The sequence below is a fragment of the Fukomys damarensis genome, unplaced genomic scaffold, assembly GCF_012274545.1.
Source record: "Fukomys damarensis isolate Sample0158 unplaced genomic scaffold, DMR_v1.0_HiC HiC_scaffold_1, whole genome shotgun sequence".
In the NCBI taxonomy this organism is placed as follows: domain Eukaryota; kingdom Metazoa; phylum Chordata; class Mammalia; order Rodentia; family Bathyergidae; genus Fukomys; species Fukomys damarensis.
Genome location: NW_022900913.1, coordinates 61,237,467 through 61,251,526, shown reverse-complemented (window position 1 = coordinate 61,251,526; position 14,060 = coordinate 61,237,467). Strand labels below are relative to the sequence as shown.

Below are 14,060 nucleotides of genomic sequence, written 5' to 3'. Positions count from 1 at the left end.
CTAGCCCGCTGAGGGGCCTTGCCCTGTCCCGGGGTCCGGTCGTGTCCTCAGGTCGCCCCCTGTCTCAGCGTCCCTCTCAGACTCCGGGCTCCCCCGGCGCCTGGCCAGGGTGAGTGAATGCAGCCAGCGCCGCGGGTAGTCGGGTCGGGCTGGGCTGCTCCTGGAGGAGAGGCGTGGAGTGTAGCACACAAGGTGGGCGGGTGCCTTTCGGCTTTCGCCCCAGTACCCTCGCCTGGGCTTGGTGTCCTCTGTGTCCTGCCTGCCTAACAAGGCAAACAGGGGACGCAAGGTCTTCAGCTACACACGCCATGCTTTTAGGGATCCGATGTCTTGGAGAGGGTCCATTATCAGAGCCTGGTTGATCTGCCTTGTTCTTAGAGGCTGCATAGTTTTCTATGCTGCAGTCAATACTATGTATGATTAAGCTCTCCTTAACGTTAAGCCTTCAGTTAGTGACTGCAGGGAAAGTGCATGTGAAATTCTTATGCATGTATCTTTGGGCACACATTGCAGGCTACCATTAGAAACAATTTCTAAAGATGAGATTGGTTTGAAAGATCCAAAGGTAACAGAGTCACCGGAAGATACCATTCCCCACCTGCGTGTGCCTTTGCCTGTGTTCTTTCCTATAGTAGCAACTGTCTTTGCTCAGTCTGATAGGAGAAAACAGCATTTCTTTGTTTTAAAGGTCTGTATTTAAATAGAGCAGTGTTGTGCATCGGTTTGCTTCCTTGTGTTAACGGACCGTTACTTAAGGTAGGACTTTTTTGTTCACCAGTGGAGTTGACTCCATAGTTACTTAGCCCTATTAGGTAGGGATTGAAGCCAAGACCTTCACAATAAGTTACATCCTCAGCCTCCTTTAATTTTTTTTCAGTTTTTTAAAAAATTGTGAGACAGAGCATCATGAAGTCTCTAAATTGCTCAAACTGGGCTTAAACTTGCCATTCTCTACTTCAGCCTCCCACAGTGCTGGGATTGCAAGTGTGCACCACCTCCACAGGCTCTCAATTTTTATTCTACATCTAAAACCTAAAATTTTGGAAATCAAATGACTTGTTTTTGACATCCATCCATCCATCCATCCATCCATCCATCCATCCATCCATTCTTTGTTCTAGGCTAGTCCTTTGTGCTAGGAATACAAGAGACTGGACCCTACACTCTCAGTTACATGGGATGTGACCTTATACTTCTGAGTTGCACATTAAGAAAGTGGGGATTCTAAGATTTGCTCTGCCTAACTCACAGGATTGTAGCAAATTTTAACGAGAATACATGTGAAAGTGCTTTGTGGACTGTAAAACATCACAAAAATACCTATAATAATAATCATCATCATAATGATACTTTATCTTCAACAAAAGCACAGAGAAAGTTAACCAATGTGAGCTGATTTGTTTAAAACTGATTAGATGTATGAGCCAGGGATGTAACTTACTGGCTGGTGCCATGCCTACCTGGAAAGTACAAGGTCCTGAGTTTGATCCCCAGTACCAACCAACTAACAAACAAACAAACAAAAACTGATTAGAGGTTATATTCAGGACTACTCTTTTCATTTAGCAATGTATAGTTCTGTGTTCAACAAGTCAAAATTCAAATGATTTTATTTCTATTGCATGTCCTTTATAGACCCAATCTCAAATATTGGAAGGCACTTGGTCAAACACAAAAACAATATAAAAGTTCCCATTTCTGAATAAGGGAAAGGAGAGTGCAAGGGTAGGTAACAGGGAGGATGGATTTGATCAAAATACATTATACACATTAAAACCCCAAAAATATGAAACTAGAGAGGAGGCTGGAGCAAGGAGAGTGATGGAGTGTGAGAATGATCAAAGTATGTTAGTTAAGTTCTTGCATGAATCTGCTAAAATGAAACTCATTAATCTGTATAACCAATTGCACTAATAGAAAAAGATATGACATTAACAACAAAAAATGCCATTTCTAATATAGGAGATAGGTGACGTGGCTTTGTGTGTGTGTGTGTGTGTGTGTGTGTGTGTGTGTGTGGTTTTTTTGGCATGGCTTTATTGGATTCTGTGTATATTTATAACCATTCCCAACTACTTTCAGAAGGAATTTCAGACAGCTAGTCACATAATTTTAAAAGTTACCTAGTCTGGCACCCATTATATGTTCTTGATGGAAGAAATATTATACCTTTGATATTGCTTTACCACATATTGCAAACTGATAGTCCCATTTTTCAGAACAGGAAATGTTGAGACCCTATCTCTAAATTCCCCTAAAACAACTATTCAGTTGAACTGGGTGCTTGAATCCAGATTTTCTGGACTTAAATTCTTTTTTCTTTTTGTTTTACCTGGCTACTGTCCTAAAATAAATCATATCTTTTTCTTCTGAACACACAAAAAAGCACTTTTAAAATTACTGTTGTCATTTCTGTAATGGTTTCAAATAAAGTACAAGATATCCTTGGGACATTTGAAAATGGATTTTTGTGTGTATGTGTGCGTGGTACTAGGGATCAAACTCAGGACCTTGTTCTTGCCAGGCAGGTTTGGCACCTGCTACATCCCTGGCCCCTTAAAAATGGATTTCTATGCAAAGTAGCCCGTGTGCATTATTTTTTTCTTACACATGGTGAAAGTAATTTTAAAATAGGCTAAACAAAAGCTAGTGGGACATATTATAGCACCAGAAAATAAAGAGGTGTTCATGAATCATGAGGTCATTTCAAAAACACTGGTGGATCAACTTAGATGAATTTTTGTTTTGACCAACTCTGGGACAATTTGGCATTAAAATAAATGCTGGACAGTAATTGGTTATAACTCACTGACTACCATAAATATCCACAAACTCATGCTGATACACAAAACAGACTGAAGGAAAGTAGTGCTGTGCAGTAAGATGACAACCCTAAATACAGTGGGAGTGGTGGAGGTAAGTCATGATCAATAGGTGCTAAAACCACTTAGTGTCTGATAAGAGATAGGACATCTTCCATGGTTTCAAGGTAACACCATACATTCTTACTCATGATCATGAAACAGAACATAGTTACTTTACCAAATAAACCTGACAGCCACCACCTTAAGCAAGTTACCAGACATAAACTACAGCAAGGCTGAGACACACCAGTATCATGTGCCTCCTAATCACATGTACCAGGGAGGCCTAACGTCGCTTAGTGACGTTCTTGCCAAAGATGCATGACCTAAACCGCATCACAAGGAAACACCAAACTCAGAAGAAGGTGCATTCTCTGGAAGAACTTGCAATCATTCTTTAAAAAAGTCATAGTTATGGGCTGGGGATATAGCTTAGTAGTGCTGCCGCCTGTCTCACAAGCACAGTGTCCTGAGTTTGACCCCAGTACTCCCCCAAAAGTCAATCACGAAACACAAAGGAGGTCCTAAATTAAGAGGACTAAAGAGAGGATTGTGGATTTGATACTCAACTGGAAAAAGAAGTATAAATACATTATTGGGATAATATACTAAGTTTTAATATGGATTATAGGTTAGATAATATAGTATCAATGTTAAATAGCCCAATTTTTACAAACTACTGTGATATAGTTATGTAAAAGAAGGTGTTTGTATATGTGTATGAGTGTAGGAAACAAGTACAGGAATACTTAGAAATATCTGCAATTTAGTCAGAAAATTGTACACATATATAATATACATTAAAATATTTATATATATGCTATATTTATATATATGTATATGATAGATGTATATTGAAGCGCTTGCTTTGGCAGCACATATACTAAAATTGAAACTATACATATATTGAAGTAATTGAGAGTACATCACAGGAAACATTTCCCTTCCTAGCATTCTGAGAATTCTTTCTACAATTTTTGCAAATTTTTTGTAAGTTTGAAATAAAAAGTCATTCCACAAACCAGTTAAATCAATAAAAAATAAGTAAAAATCTCTAGTCTAGGTAAACTCTAATCCCAGCTACTCAAGAGGCTGTGACAGGAAAATCTCACATTTGAGGCCAGCCTGTACCACTTAAGGAGACCCTGCCTCAAAATAAAAAATTTAAAAGGAATTGGTAATGTAGATTAGTTGCAGAGCAAGTGTAACGCCCTAAATTCAATCCTCAACAAAACAAAACAAAGCAAAAAAGTAACTTATCCTACAAACTGCAATTTTCAGACTGTGTCACCAAAATATAGTATGGGAAATCTTCCCAGAATCTTAATAATTCATATTGTGAATCTCTTAATTAGAAATTAATGTAAGAAAGGGGTTAGTAATTAAGAGAGAAGAAAATAATTGGGTAACAAATTGGTAAGCACTGGATAACAAAAAACATTTTCGCTGGGGATTTAGCTCAGTGGCTCTGCACCTACCTTGCAAGCACAATTCTTGGAGGACAAAAAAAAAAAAAAATAAAGTAAAACATATTCATGAATGTACTCTGTTGTACTTACTGATCACCAAATGTTTAAGGTGCTCAACACACAGCAATGAACCCATAGACCAAAAGACAAGCCAAGGGGCACCTTGGAGCCCCTCTAGAGGGACCCCACCTCCACACTCTGGCCTCGGTGGCTCTCTAGTCCCTGGCCTGCCACATAGCTGTCCCCTAGCCCAGAATAATCTTTCTTCCTCATGTTGTCTGCTTAACCTGTCCTCATTTCAACACTCAAATTAGCGGTCTCCTGCTCACCCAACTCTTGGGACCCTGCATCCGTCCTGCACAGCCACTTTCATCATTGGAATTTCCACAGGTGCTTATTTGCTCCCCTCTCCCCAGCTGTGTTGTAAATTTCAGAGAGTAGTGGTGGTGTCTGTTTTGGCTCATCACTGCCTCATGGTTTGGTGCCCTGTTTGTGGCGGAAGCTTGGGAAGTACTGGGTGAGTGGACAGGAAGAGGGAAGAAAGAAGGAGTGACAGGGATGTTTGACTGGTGCAGTAATTAATAAATCCTCCTACCCTCAACAGCACCATCTTTACTAGAACTGTGTTTGAATGAAGACTCATGTATGGTTAATAGAGGGTTGAGTTTCAACGTAAGAATTATTAAATGTATTCATGTTTTTAAATGAGAAAAATTATTCTCTAGATTCTTTGCAAACAAAGAAGCTACCCGAGAATGTCTTGAACTATTTTAGTACCTACAGTGCACCAGGGTCACGACGTGGAATGGTGCTCGGATATTGCCTCTCCTTCCCAACCAGGCTGCCTAGTCTGAATTTGGATGCCTGAATGATTAAAGAGCGCCATGCAGATTGCGGTCACTAAGTGTTAAGACCTAGAAACATCAATCAGACCAAAATTCTAGCTGCCATAATAGCCAAGTAAAGTTGTATTTCCTAAAAATATTGTTTTTCAGAGAAGAAAACCCACCTTTATCTTCAGAAACAAAATGGAATGACAGAGCAGAAACGGTGATAATTGGAGGTGGCTGTATCGGTGTGAGTCTGGCTTATCACTTGGCCAAAGCGGGCATGAGAGATGTGGTCCTGCTGGAGAAGTCGGAGCTCACGGCTGGGTCTACCTGGCATGCGGTAAGGCAATCACTCACTTTCCTGTGTCTGAACTATGCCCTAGTGCAGTCCGTGCCTTCTTAGTCACAGCTCCTTGCTGTGGGCTCTTCAGAGCAGTCCCCACTAGCAGCTGCAGTTCACAGGGGCACTTCTGGGGAGCGCTCAGTACCGTACCTATTTGATATTTTTGTCTTGAACACAAGGCTTCCGGACGGCCATTTTCTTTCCACGTGACTTCCAGCAACTTTGGTTTCCATTTTCTGATTTGTAAGCAGGGATATTGCTAATTAGTGCATATTAGTTACACAGACCAGTTGGCTTCACTGTGGCACACTCAAACATGCATGTAACACACCTTGATCTTTTCTTCCCGTCAGCCTGCTCACCCTCTTTCCTCCTCCTGTCCCCTTTCTCTCTAATAGTCTCCCTTCCACTTTCATAGCTTTTGCTTTTTCCTCCCTAGATCCCTCATAGGAGAGGAAACATGAACTTTGACTTCTGAGTCTGGCTTATTTCATGTAATATTACCACCTCCAGTTCCACTGACTTTCCTGAAAAATCACCCAACATTGGTTTTTTATGGCTGAATCATCTGTGTGTGTATATAAACCACATTTTAAAAAACCCATTCATTTGTTGATGGGCACCTGGGCTATAAGATGAGAATATTAGAACTATCCATTGGATAGGGTTGTGAGGAAGATGGAGCCAACATATATAACGTTACTAAAGTTAGTAACTGCTGGCCCCTGTAGCAAAGGATGCTGGCTGGGTGATCCTGAATATAGGCCCTAGGTCTTGATCTGTCCTCCTCTCACCGGGATTTGTGGTCCTTTTATCTCATTTACTTACTTAATTTTGCATCACAATACATCAGCCTGGCCTTGTGAAGACTTAAATGCCAGGACTGGGCATGTGTGCTGCAGCTTCTGTGTTAAGTAACATCCCAGACTATGTCGATTTTGCACACCTCATGATCTATAGGATTTTTCTAGTGCCATCCACCATGAGGCAAACTGGAAGCTGCTCAGTTAAAGACCCAGGCTTGACCTTGCTCTTGTTTGCTGTCCAGTTGTCTCTGAAGTCTGCTAAGAATGGAAGAGGAGATTGGATTACTGGCGCAGTTTGCTTTTGGAGGAAGAGCTGGGCCGTATCAGCCTTGCTTGTTACCCTTTCCAGGACTGGCTGTCCTCTGTTGAGAACAGCAAGCTAGCGTGGACCTGCTACCAGGGAGGTTTCGATATCCAGCACCTGCCCCAAGTGTGGGGTGCGGGACTGACTCAGCAAGGGCTAGCTTCAGGCTGAGTCTGAGGGACCCCCAGGTCCCATATTCCTGATGTCAGATGGTCAGAGACTCAAGGAATTCACATCAAACCTGGCTCCTCTCTCAACTGGTCCTCATTCCTTAGTCTGGAGGGTGCCTGGCCACCCATGCCTCCAGAGTGCTTGTCTTTCTCCACTGAGAAGCTGCTAGCACGCCTAGCCTTTTTCCTGACCCCATCTAGATTCCATCTGCAGGCTTCATGTTATCGTGTCAAGCAGCCCAGCCTTTCTCCTACGTCCTCCTGTCCCTCTTCCTCAGTGCGCTTCAGTTACCCACACAACAAAGACCTGTGAGGAGCACGTGCCATGTCAGGCCAACCTGTTCTAGGAGGTGAGGACATGGCCAGGAACGAAGCCCAGTCCTGCCTCCTGGAGCTCACATTGTGGGGTAAGATAGGAAGCACACAACCAAGCCAGAGCACCAAGAACGGGGATACAGGTGAGGAGCACAGAATGATGGGGAGCAGAAGAGGGGTTGTTACCTGCAAGAGGGGACATCAAGCAGAGATGCGAAGCATGAGTGGGGCAAGATGGTGGAGCAGTGGGGCTATCCAGGGAGGAATACATACTCAGGCAGAGGGAAATCAAGGCACATCGAGAATCCGAGAGGGAGGGCTCTCCCCCCTACCCACCTCTAGACTGTAAGGACTCACATACACTTGAGTTTTGAATGGCTTCTCTGCTCATTTGCAAACTAATTTGATGCGGCCTGCATGTTTTGGAATAGATTACAGGATTCCCTGGGATTTTGTTTCTCAGATGCTCCATGAATAAAAAGCAACATACACTTAAATATAAATTCTTTTAAGAATAGTAGGCAACATTTTTAAGATTTCTTGTGAAAAGTTAACAGTACTGGGCCAGGGATTTAGCTCAGTGTTTCTGCCGCCTGCTTGGCAAGCACAATCCCCAGTACAAAAAAAAAAAAAGTTAACAGTACTTTTAACACATAACTTTCCCTTAAGCAAAGAGATACCAAAGTGAATGGGAAAAGGCTTCCCTCTGGTTTGTAGACAATGATTACCCTATGGGTACAAAACAACACTTGTGCAGTAGGCAACACAAGGTGAATTTGGGCATCAAACACCAGGTCATTTGGTCCCCTGGAATAAAGGAAAGGAAAAGAGAGGTGTCCAACGAAGCTGATTCTGGGATTCTTATAAGTAAGGAGGCCTCCCTCTGAGGAGCAGCATGAAGAAATCCCATCTTCTGTGTATTTCAGCACAAAGTTTGGGAGCAGACAAGAGAACAACAAAGGTTGGGGCATCAGCTGATGGGGTAGACTACAAAAGTGCAGGCAGTCTCACTGAAATGTGGGATGTTTTCCATGTTCAAAACTTCTCTTGTCTGAAAAGTGTAGAAATCAAATGCCTTGGGAGGAAGGCTCATTTCATTAAATGAAGTCATGAACCATTCAGCCCTGAGGTTGCTATATTTTAACAGGACTGCTTTTTAAACATGTGACATTCCTGATCATAAAGGCCACTTCCTGTGGGATGGAGGGTGGGGGCTGAGCAGCAATCCAGGAATGTGGGCTGGCTCTGGGATGGAGTTGCAAGGGTTGTTATTGGAGGTCTGAGAACTGAAGATGCCAGGTGTGAGAAGATAACATTAGCTTCAAATAGTACACTTTGTAGTGAAAGGGAGAGGGGTGAGACTGAGAATGTTGTACAAAGTGGGGCCTGCTGGTTACCTTCTGCCAGTTGAGTTGTGAAACTTAAAGGTCATCATATATAATTAATATATCACATATTACTTATACAATATTTTAAATATTATATATATATTTAAATGTTTCTAGAGAGAGAATGCTTGCCTAGCCTATGCAAGGCCCTGGATTTGATCTCTAGCATGCATGGGTGCACGCACACACACACACACTCACACACACACACACACACACACACACACGCGCACACACACAAACACATGCACAAAATAGGGAGAGTCTGTTCTTTCAAGGTAAAAGTGGTGATTTCAATAAGTGAGAAATAACTGCCTTTGTAACAGTTCTGTTGGTAGACAGCACACTGAAAATGCGTGTTTGGAAACTCTGATATTATTATTAAATTTTCTGGCCAAAATAATATATATGGTCTAGAAAAAACTCTTATGCAAGAGATACACATTTTAAACCCATTTAAGATTTTTTTGGAATGAGGGGGTTGATAGAGAAGAGGTATAACTCCAAACCTGCTACATGTCAGACGTTTTGAGTTTGTGTCCCCCAAAACTGAAGAATGAATTTTCAAAGACAGGAGGTTAAGAGTAGGAAAGGTTTATTGAGCAATAGTTCCTGAGAGACAGGAGGGGTTCCAAGTGAGCTGCCACTGAGGCCTTTTATCAGGGATAATTTTCACAGCAAAGTCACAATGTGGGTACAACATGGGTCAAATTATAAGCAACCTACAGGATTACAAGTATAGCTGCTTAGCTAATATTGGTCCACTAGGGAAGCAGGTCATGTAGCAAGAGCATATGGAACAAATAAAGGAATTTTGGGGAAGGAATGGGTCCAGATGCTCTGCTCACCCACCTGAGTTGATTGATGTCTATCTGGACTTCCTGGACCGGGTGACGCCAATCTCAGTGCCATCTCAAGTTATTGTTATCCGTGGGGTAGACATGTAAGCTTGGCCATTGCATCTTTCTTTTTCATTGAGTTTATTGGTACTTTTTAGGTATATAGCACAGTTACATTCATCACTGGGATCTTGTACCTTTACATAATGTATTTTTCCCCATACTCCTGCCCTCCCTTCACCCCCTCCACTCCATTGCATCTTTATCTAGAGGGCTGGCCTTCAATAGTTGCACCTTCAGCCACAGTTCTGGTGTGCTCTCATCTTCCGACAGACTCTCTCAATGGCCATCCCTGTTTGACTGCCTGTTAATTTCCATCTAACTTAGCTGACTGTGATAAGGTCACAGTGAGATTTGTCTCTGTTTATTTAAAATACACAAAATGCAGCCCCTTGCAATTAGTTTGTAATAAGACCTGATGGTCAAGAGAACATGCAACAGTCGAATGTCAACAGAAGCCTTGTACAGGTGTTGCCTGGGAAGGAAGTATGTTTCCCTCCTGAGGCCCTGTGCCTAGGAGAGGGTGCTTCGACTGCCACAGCCATTAAACCCAGCAAACCTAGAGCCAGAGCACCACAGTTTGATAATGAATACATTAATCACACAGCTCTTGCTAAGTGTGATTAATAAGCCTAATATTCCAAAGCTTCTCCAGACAATAAATAAAATGAAATTTATTTAAAATACTTCACTAATTCCAAGTTGTTTTATGATATTTATTTATTTACCAGGGAAGGTACTCAGGACCTTGCAAGGCAGGCATGGTGCCACTGAACTAAATCCCCAGCCCCTATGATGTTTATGAACAGAAGTCCATATTTACATACCATATCGTGTGTAAATAAAAGGCTATATGTATTTTAGTATTATGCTAATTTTCATTGTATATAAGTATATGGAGGAAAGATTTGGAGCCCCTGGATGTGAGGCAGGTAGTGGTCAGTCACTGGACTTTCTGAGGCAGCTGGGGCTTCAGAAAGAAGGGAGGGGTTATTAAAGATTTAGGGAGAGCACCACTTGTTGGCATTCATTATTTCTCACTACTTAGCATTCACTGCCAGTTCTAACTTCATTGGTCCTTTCATATGGTTGATTGTCATTCTTGCCCATATTTATGTATTTATTTCAATAAGGATTAATACAATCTTAACTTATTCAAAAGGTTGCAATTCTCAGTGAGTACCTGTCTGTCACATCTTTCTCCCTTTATCTTCTCCACTAATCACGATCATTTTCTTTCTTCAAACGAGAGCCAAACCCCCTTCCTAGTAGACATCTGCAGCTCCTAGCATCTTCTCTTAGTTCTTAGTTTTCATGCCCCTCACTGTGGTCTGGGATTTAGTTGTGTCACAATGAACAATAGATTCTGTGCAAGAATATTCTAATAATTTAAATACAGTGAGGGCATCGGTATGAGTCACTCCAAAAATTGTAAACATGGATTACACCACAAACCCAGCATATAAAAGAGAGGGAACAGCCTGAGAAATTGTAACCATATCTCACTTCTCACAGTCCTAGCAGCCAAGGAAAGAGCGGCATGGCTTGTCCAGTAGAAAGAGCCATACTATGTTAAAGAGAGGGGGGCGGGGGGAGAAACGTCTCATTCGCCATGAATTTTTAAAGGAGTTTGTTCCCTCAACAAAGTACATTGGGCTAAATGTCTGGAGTAAAAAGCTTTACAAAGATGAACCCATGTGACTTTCAGAGGAAAAACCATTAGCTCCTAATTTCAGGGTGGGAAAGAAGAGGATGATACACTGTAGACAGTATAGTTGGACAACAGTGCTTTCTGATGGCCTAGCTTCACTGGGTTATACCACCCAGGCGACCTGCAGGGAAGCCAGGCGATCAGAACCTCAAGCCTGTGTTCATGCATATTCATTTTCTCAACTGACAAGAGACACATTGAAGACAAAATCGGGGCCATTAGCAGACACTGGAAAGCCAGGGAATCCTTATAATTGAACCAGGAAAATTCAAATATACATTGAATGTCAAACATGTGGAAGGAGAAGGTAATGACTGACCACAAAGCCAAAGAGACTGACTCACATTTCACTATAACAGAACCTGTCTCCACCATTACGTGGCCCTGTGCCATAAGATGACCATAAGCTAGCTTAGGATTTTTGTCCAAAATACCTGTGATTCTGTGCACATACTTGAACAAGAACTAGATAGAATCCCTGGGGCTCTGGTTCAGAAAAAATGATTGGCACTTTAATGTTTTAGAGTTTCAGAAAATCAAATGCCCACCACTACCATAGAAGACTCATAAATATTCTCACATAGATTTTATTTTGAACAGATTGTGTTCTGATGAGCTTTCCAAAATAAAATTAGTTGTAAAATGAGGTCCCAGATACTTAATTAAGAGAACTTGCTCTATATAGTTGCCTGGAATTCTTTGTCTGGATGTGCCAGAGTTGATAAAAGAAGTTTCAGCATAACTAATATTTGAATATCTTTTCCAGAGAGTAATCAGTATTTACCCAACACATATTTATAGGGTACTATCTATGTGCTCATCAGACAAGGTTAACCAAAGTCTCTCCACCTATTCACCAGACTCTAATTAGCAGAGATTTTCTAATTCTTGAATTTTGCAATTCAAGGAAAAGGACAGGAGGGTTGCTTCACTCACAGAATTTGATCCAGAATCCTCTGCTCATCTGCGGTCCCTCTGTTTAAGGGACATGTTCACCCATGGTTTGTTGGCTTGGATTCACCACTGGATGCCTTCCCCCACACTTCCTTTTAGAACATTTTTATTTTTTAATACATATTTGTAGAATGATTACATTACTCTTGGGGAGTTGGGGCAATGTACATAACACATTTTAATGCTTTTCCCAGTCCTTTTCCCTTCTCCCACCTATGTCTTGGTCCCCTTTCCTTTTACAAAAAAACCTATCTCCTTTTCCTATTATCTGTCTTTTATTTTGTTTTTTATTTAAATTTTGGGTTTCTTACATAAAAGAAACCTTGTGATATTTGAGTTGTGTGCCTCATTTATTTTACTTGATGTTATGGTCTCAAGGTGTATTCATTTTCTTACAAATGATTCAATTTTATGTTTTATGGCAAAGTAGTACTCCACTGTGTGTAAATACCACATGTTTTAGCTATAATATTATGAATTGTGCTTCATAATACAATTTGACCATTCCTAGCCCAAAGCTTCAATATCCAAAATACTTGGAATCTTTTTGAACATTGATGGGATACCCTAAGGGGAAAATTCCACACCTGCCTACTGATGGTTTAATGTACACAAATTTTAATGCACAGAATTATTCAAAGTATTATATAAAACAATTTCAGATCATGTGTATGAGATGATGTGAAATATAAATGAATAGCTGTATAAGTGAATCATGTAAATGCCAGATGTCTAGTTCCAGCTTCACTTTTTTTTTTGAGACAGAGTCTTGCTGTGTACCCCATGCTAGCCTTGAACACATGGTAATCCTCCTACCTCACCTTCCTGCGTGCTGGGATTACAGGTGTGCACCACTATGCCCAGCTTCCGACTTCACTTATATGGTTGAAATTGTGTCATGTAACATGTCCCAAGCCTTATGCTCTGGGACATCCACATTGGTGCTGATGTGTTCTCATCCCTAAGATTTGTTGGTGCATTTGTGTCTTGTCAGCATTACATTATTGCTCATTACAGATGAACGATCAACATTTTGGGAATGTTGATTTTTTTTCAGAATTTCTCTTCCTCCCCACTTTGCAGGCAGGTCTAACAACTTATTTTCATCCTGGAATAAACTTGAAGAAAATACACTATGATAGCATCAAACTTTATGAGAAACTGGAAGAAGAAACTGGACAGGTAAATGCATTGTTCTTGAACTTGTCTGGGAGCTCAGTCCCTCAGAACCGAGCAAGGATCCTGAAGGATCTGAGGTATTGTCATGTAGCACCATACACAGTGACACCACAAACATCCCAGAGAAAGAGGACAGGGTTAAGATAAGAACCTCACTGTTCATTTTAAAATTAACTTAATGTCTTGATGTGTATTATCCATGTAATTAATGGTTTGTTTTTTAAATGAAGCAAGAATAAAAAATATCTTCAAAAAATATCTTAGCCAGTGATTAAATCAAGAAATTAAAAACAAATCAGAGCCTCCCCACAAGTGGACAGCAAGGTCTGACAATGATGCGTGTGGGCCAGTCACACAGCTTTTAGAAACTTCGGGGAAAACCCTCTTACTCTTCTCTTTTTCCCTTGTACTCCTCAAAATACAAGGGCAGCAGAGAGTTTCCAGAGGCTAAGGTTGAAGGCTGCTTTCGTGCTCATGCTGTCTTTCTTCCTGGGAAGCCCCATCTCCCTTCCCATCCACCCCCACCCTCACCGGTTTGACGAAGGCCAGGCCTCAGTGTGTCTTCAGAAGCCGGATCTCCACTCTGACCCTGTCCGCCTCTCCACCGCAGTCCCTCATTCTCTCCACTGACAGGTACTGCAGCTATGCCCAATGCCCAAAGGGAAGCCCCATCTCCCTTCCCATCCACCCCCACCCTCACCGGTTTGACGAAGGCCAGGCCTCAGTGTGTCTTCAGAAGCCGGATCTCCACTCTGACCCTGTCCGCCTCTCCACCGCAGTCCCTCATTCTCTCCACTGACAGGTACTGCAGCTATGCCCAATAGACCT

At 41.6% G+C, this 14,060-nt stretch overlaps 1 protein-coding gene across 1 annotated transcript in view; it reads left to right on the top strand.

Moving 5' to 3' along the window:
• Positions 1–2: 2 nt before the first annotated feature.
• The window catches only part of Dmgdh (dimethylglycine dehydrogenase), a gene marked incomplete at its 5' end in the record, with an annotated part of 60,711 nt that continues 46,653 nt past the window's right edge, over positions 3–14,060 (top strand). The window contains 3 exons of the mRNA XM_010619142.2: positions 3–109; positions 5,329–5,503; positions 13,137–13,235. Of these exons, the coding sequence (XP_010617444.1) occupies positions 3–109; positions 5,329–5,503; positions 13,137–13,235 (381 nt within the window). The remainder of the gene's footprint in view (positions 110–5,328; positions 5,504–13,136; positions 13,236–14,060) is intronic.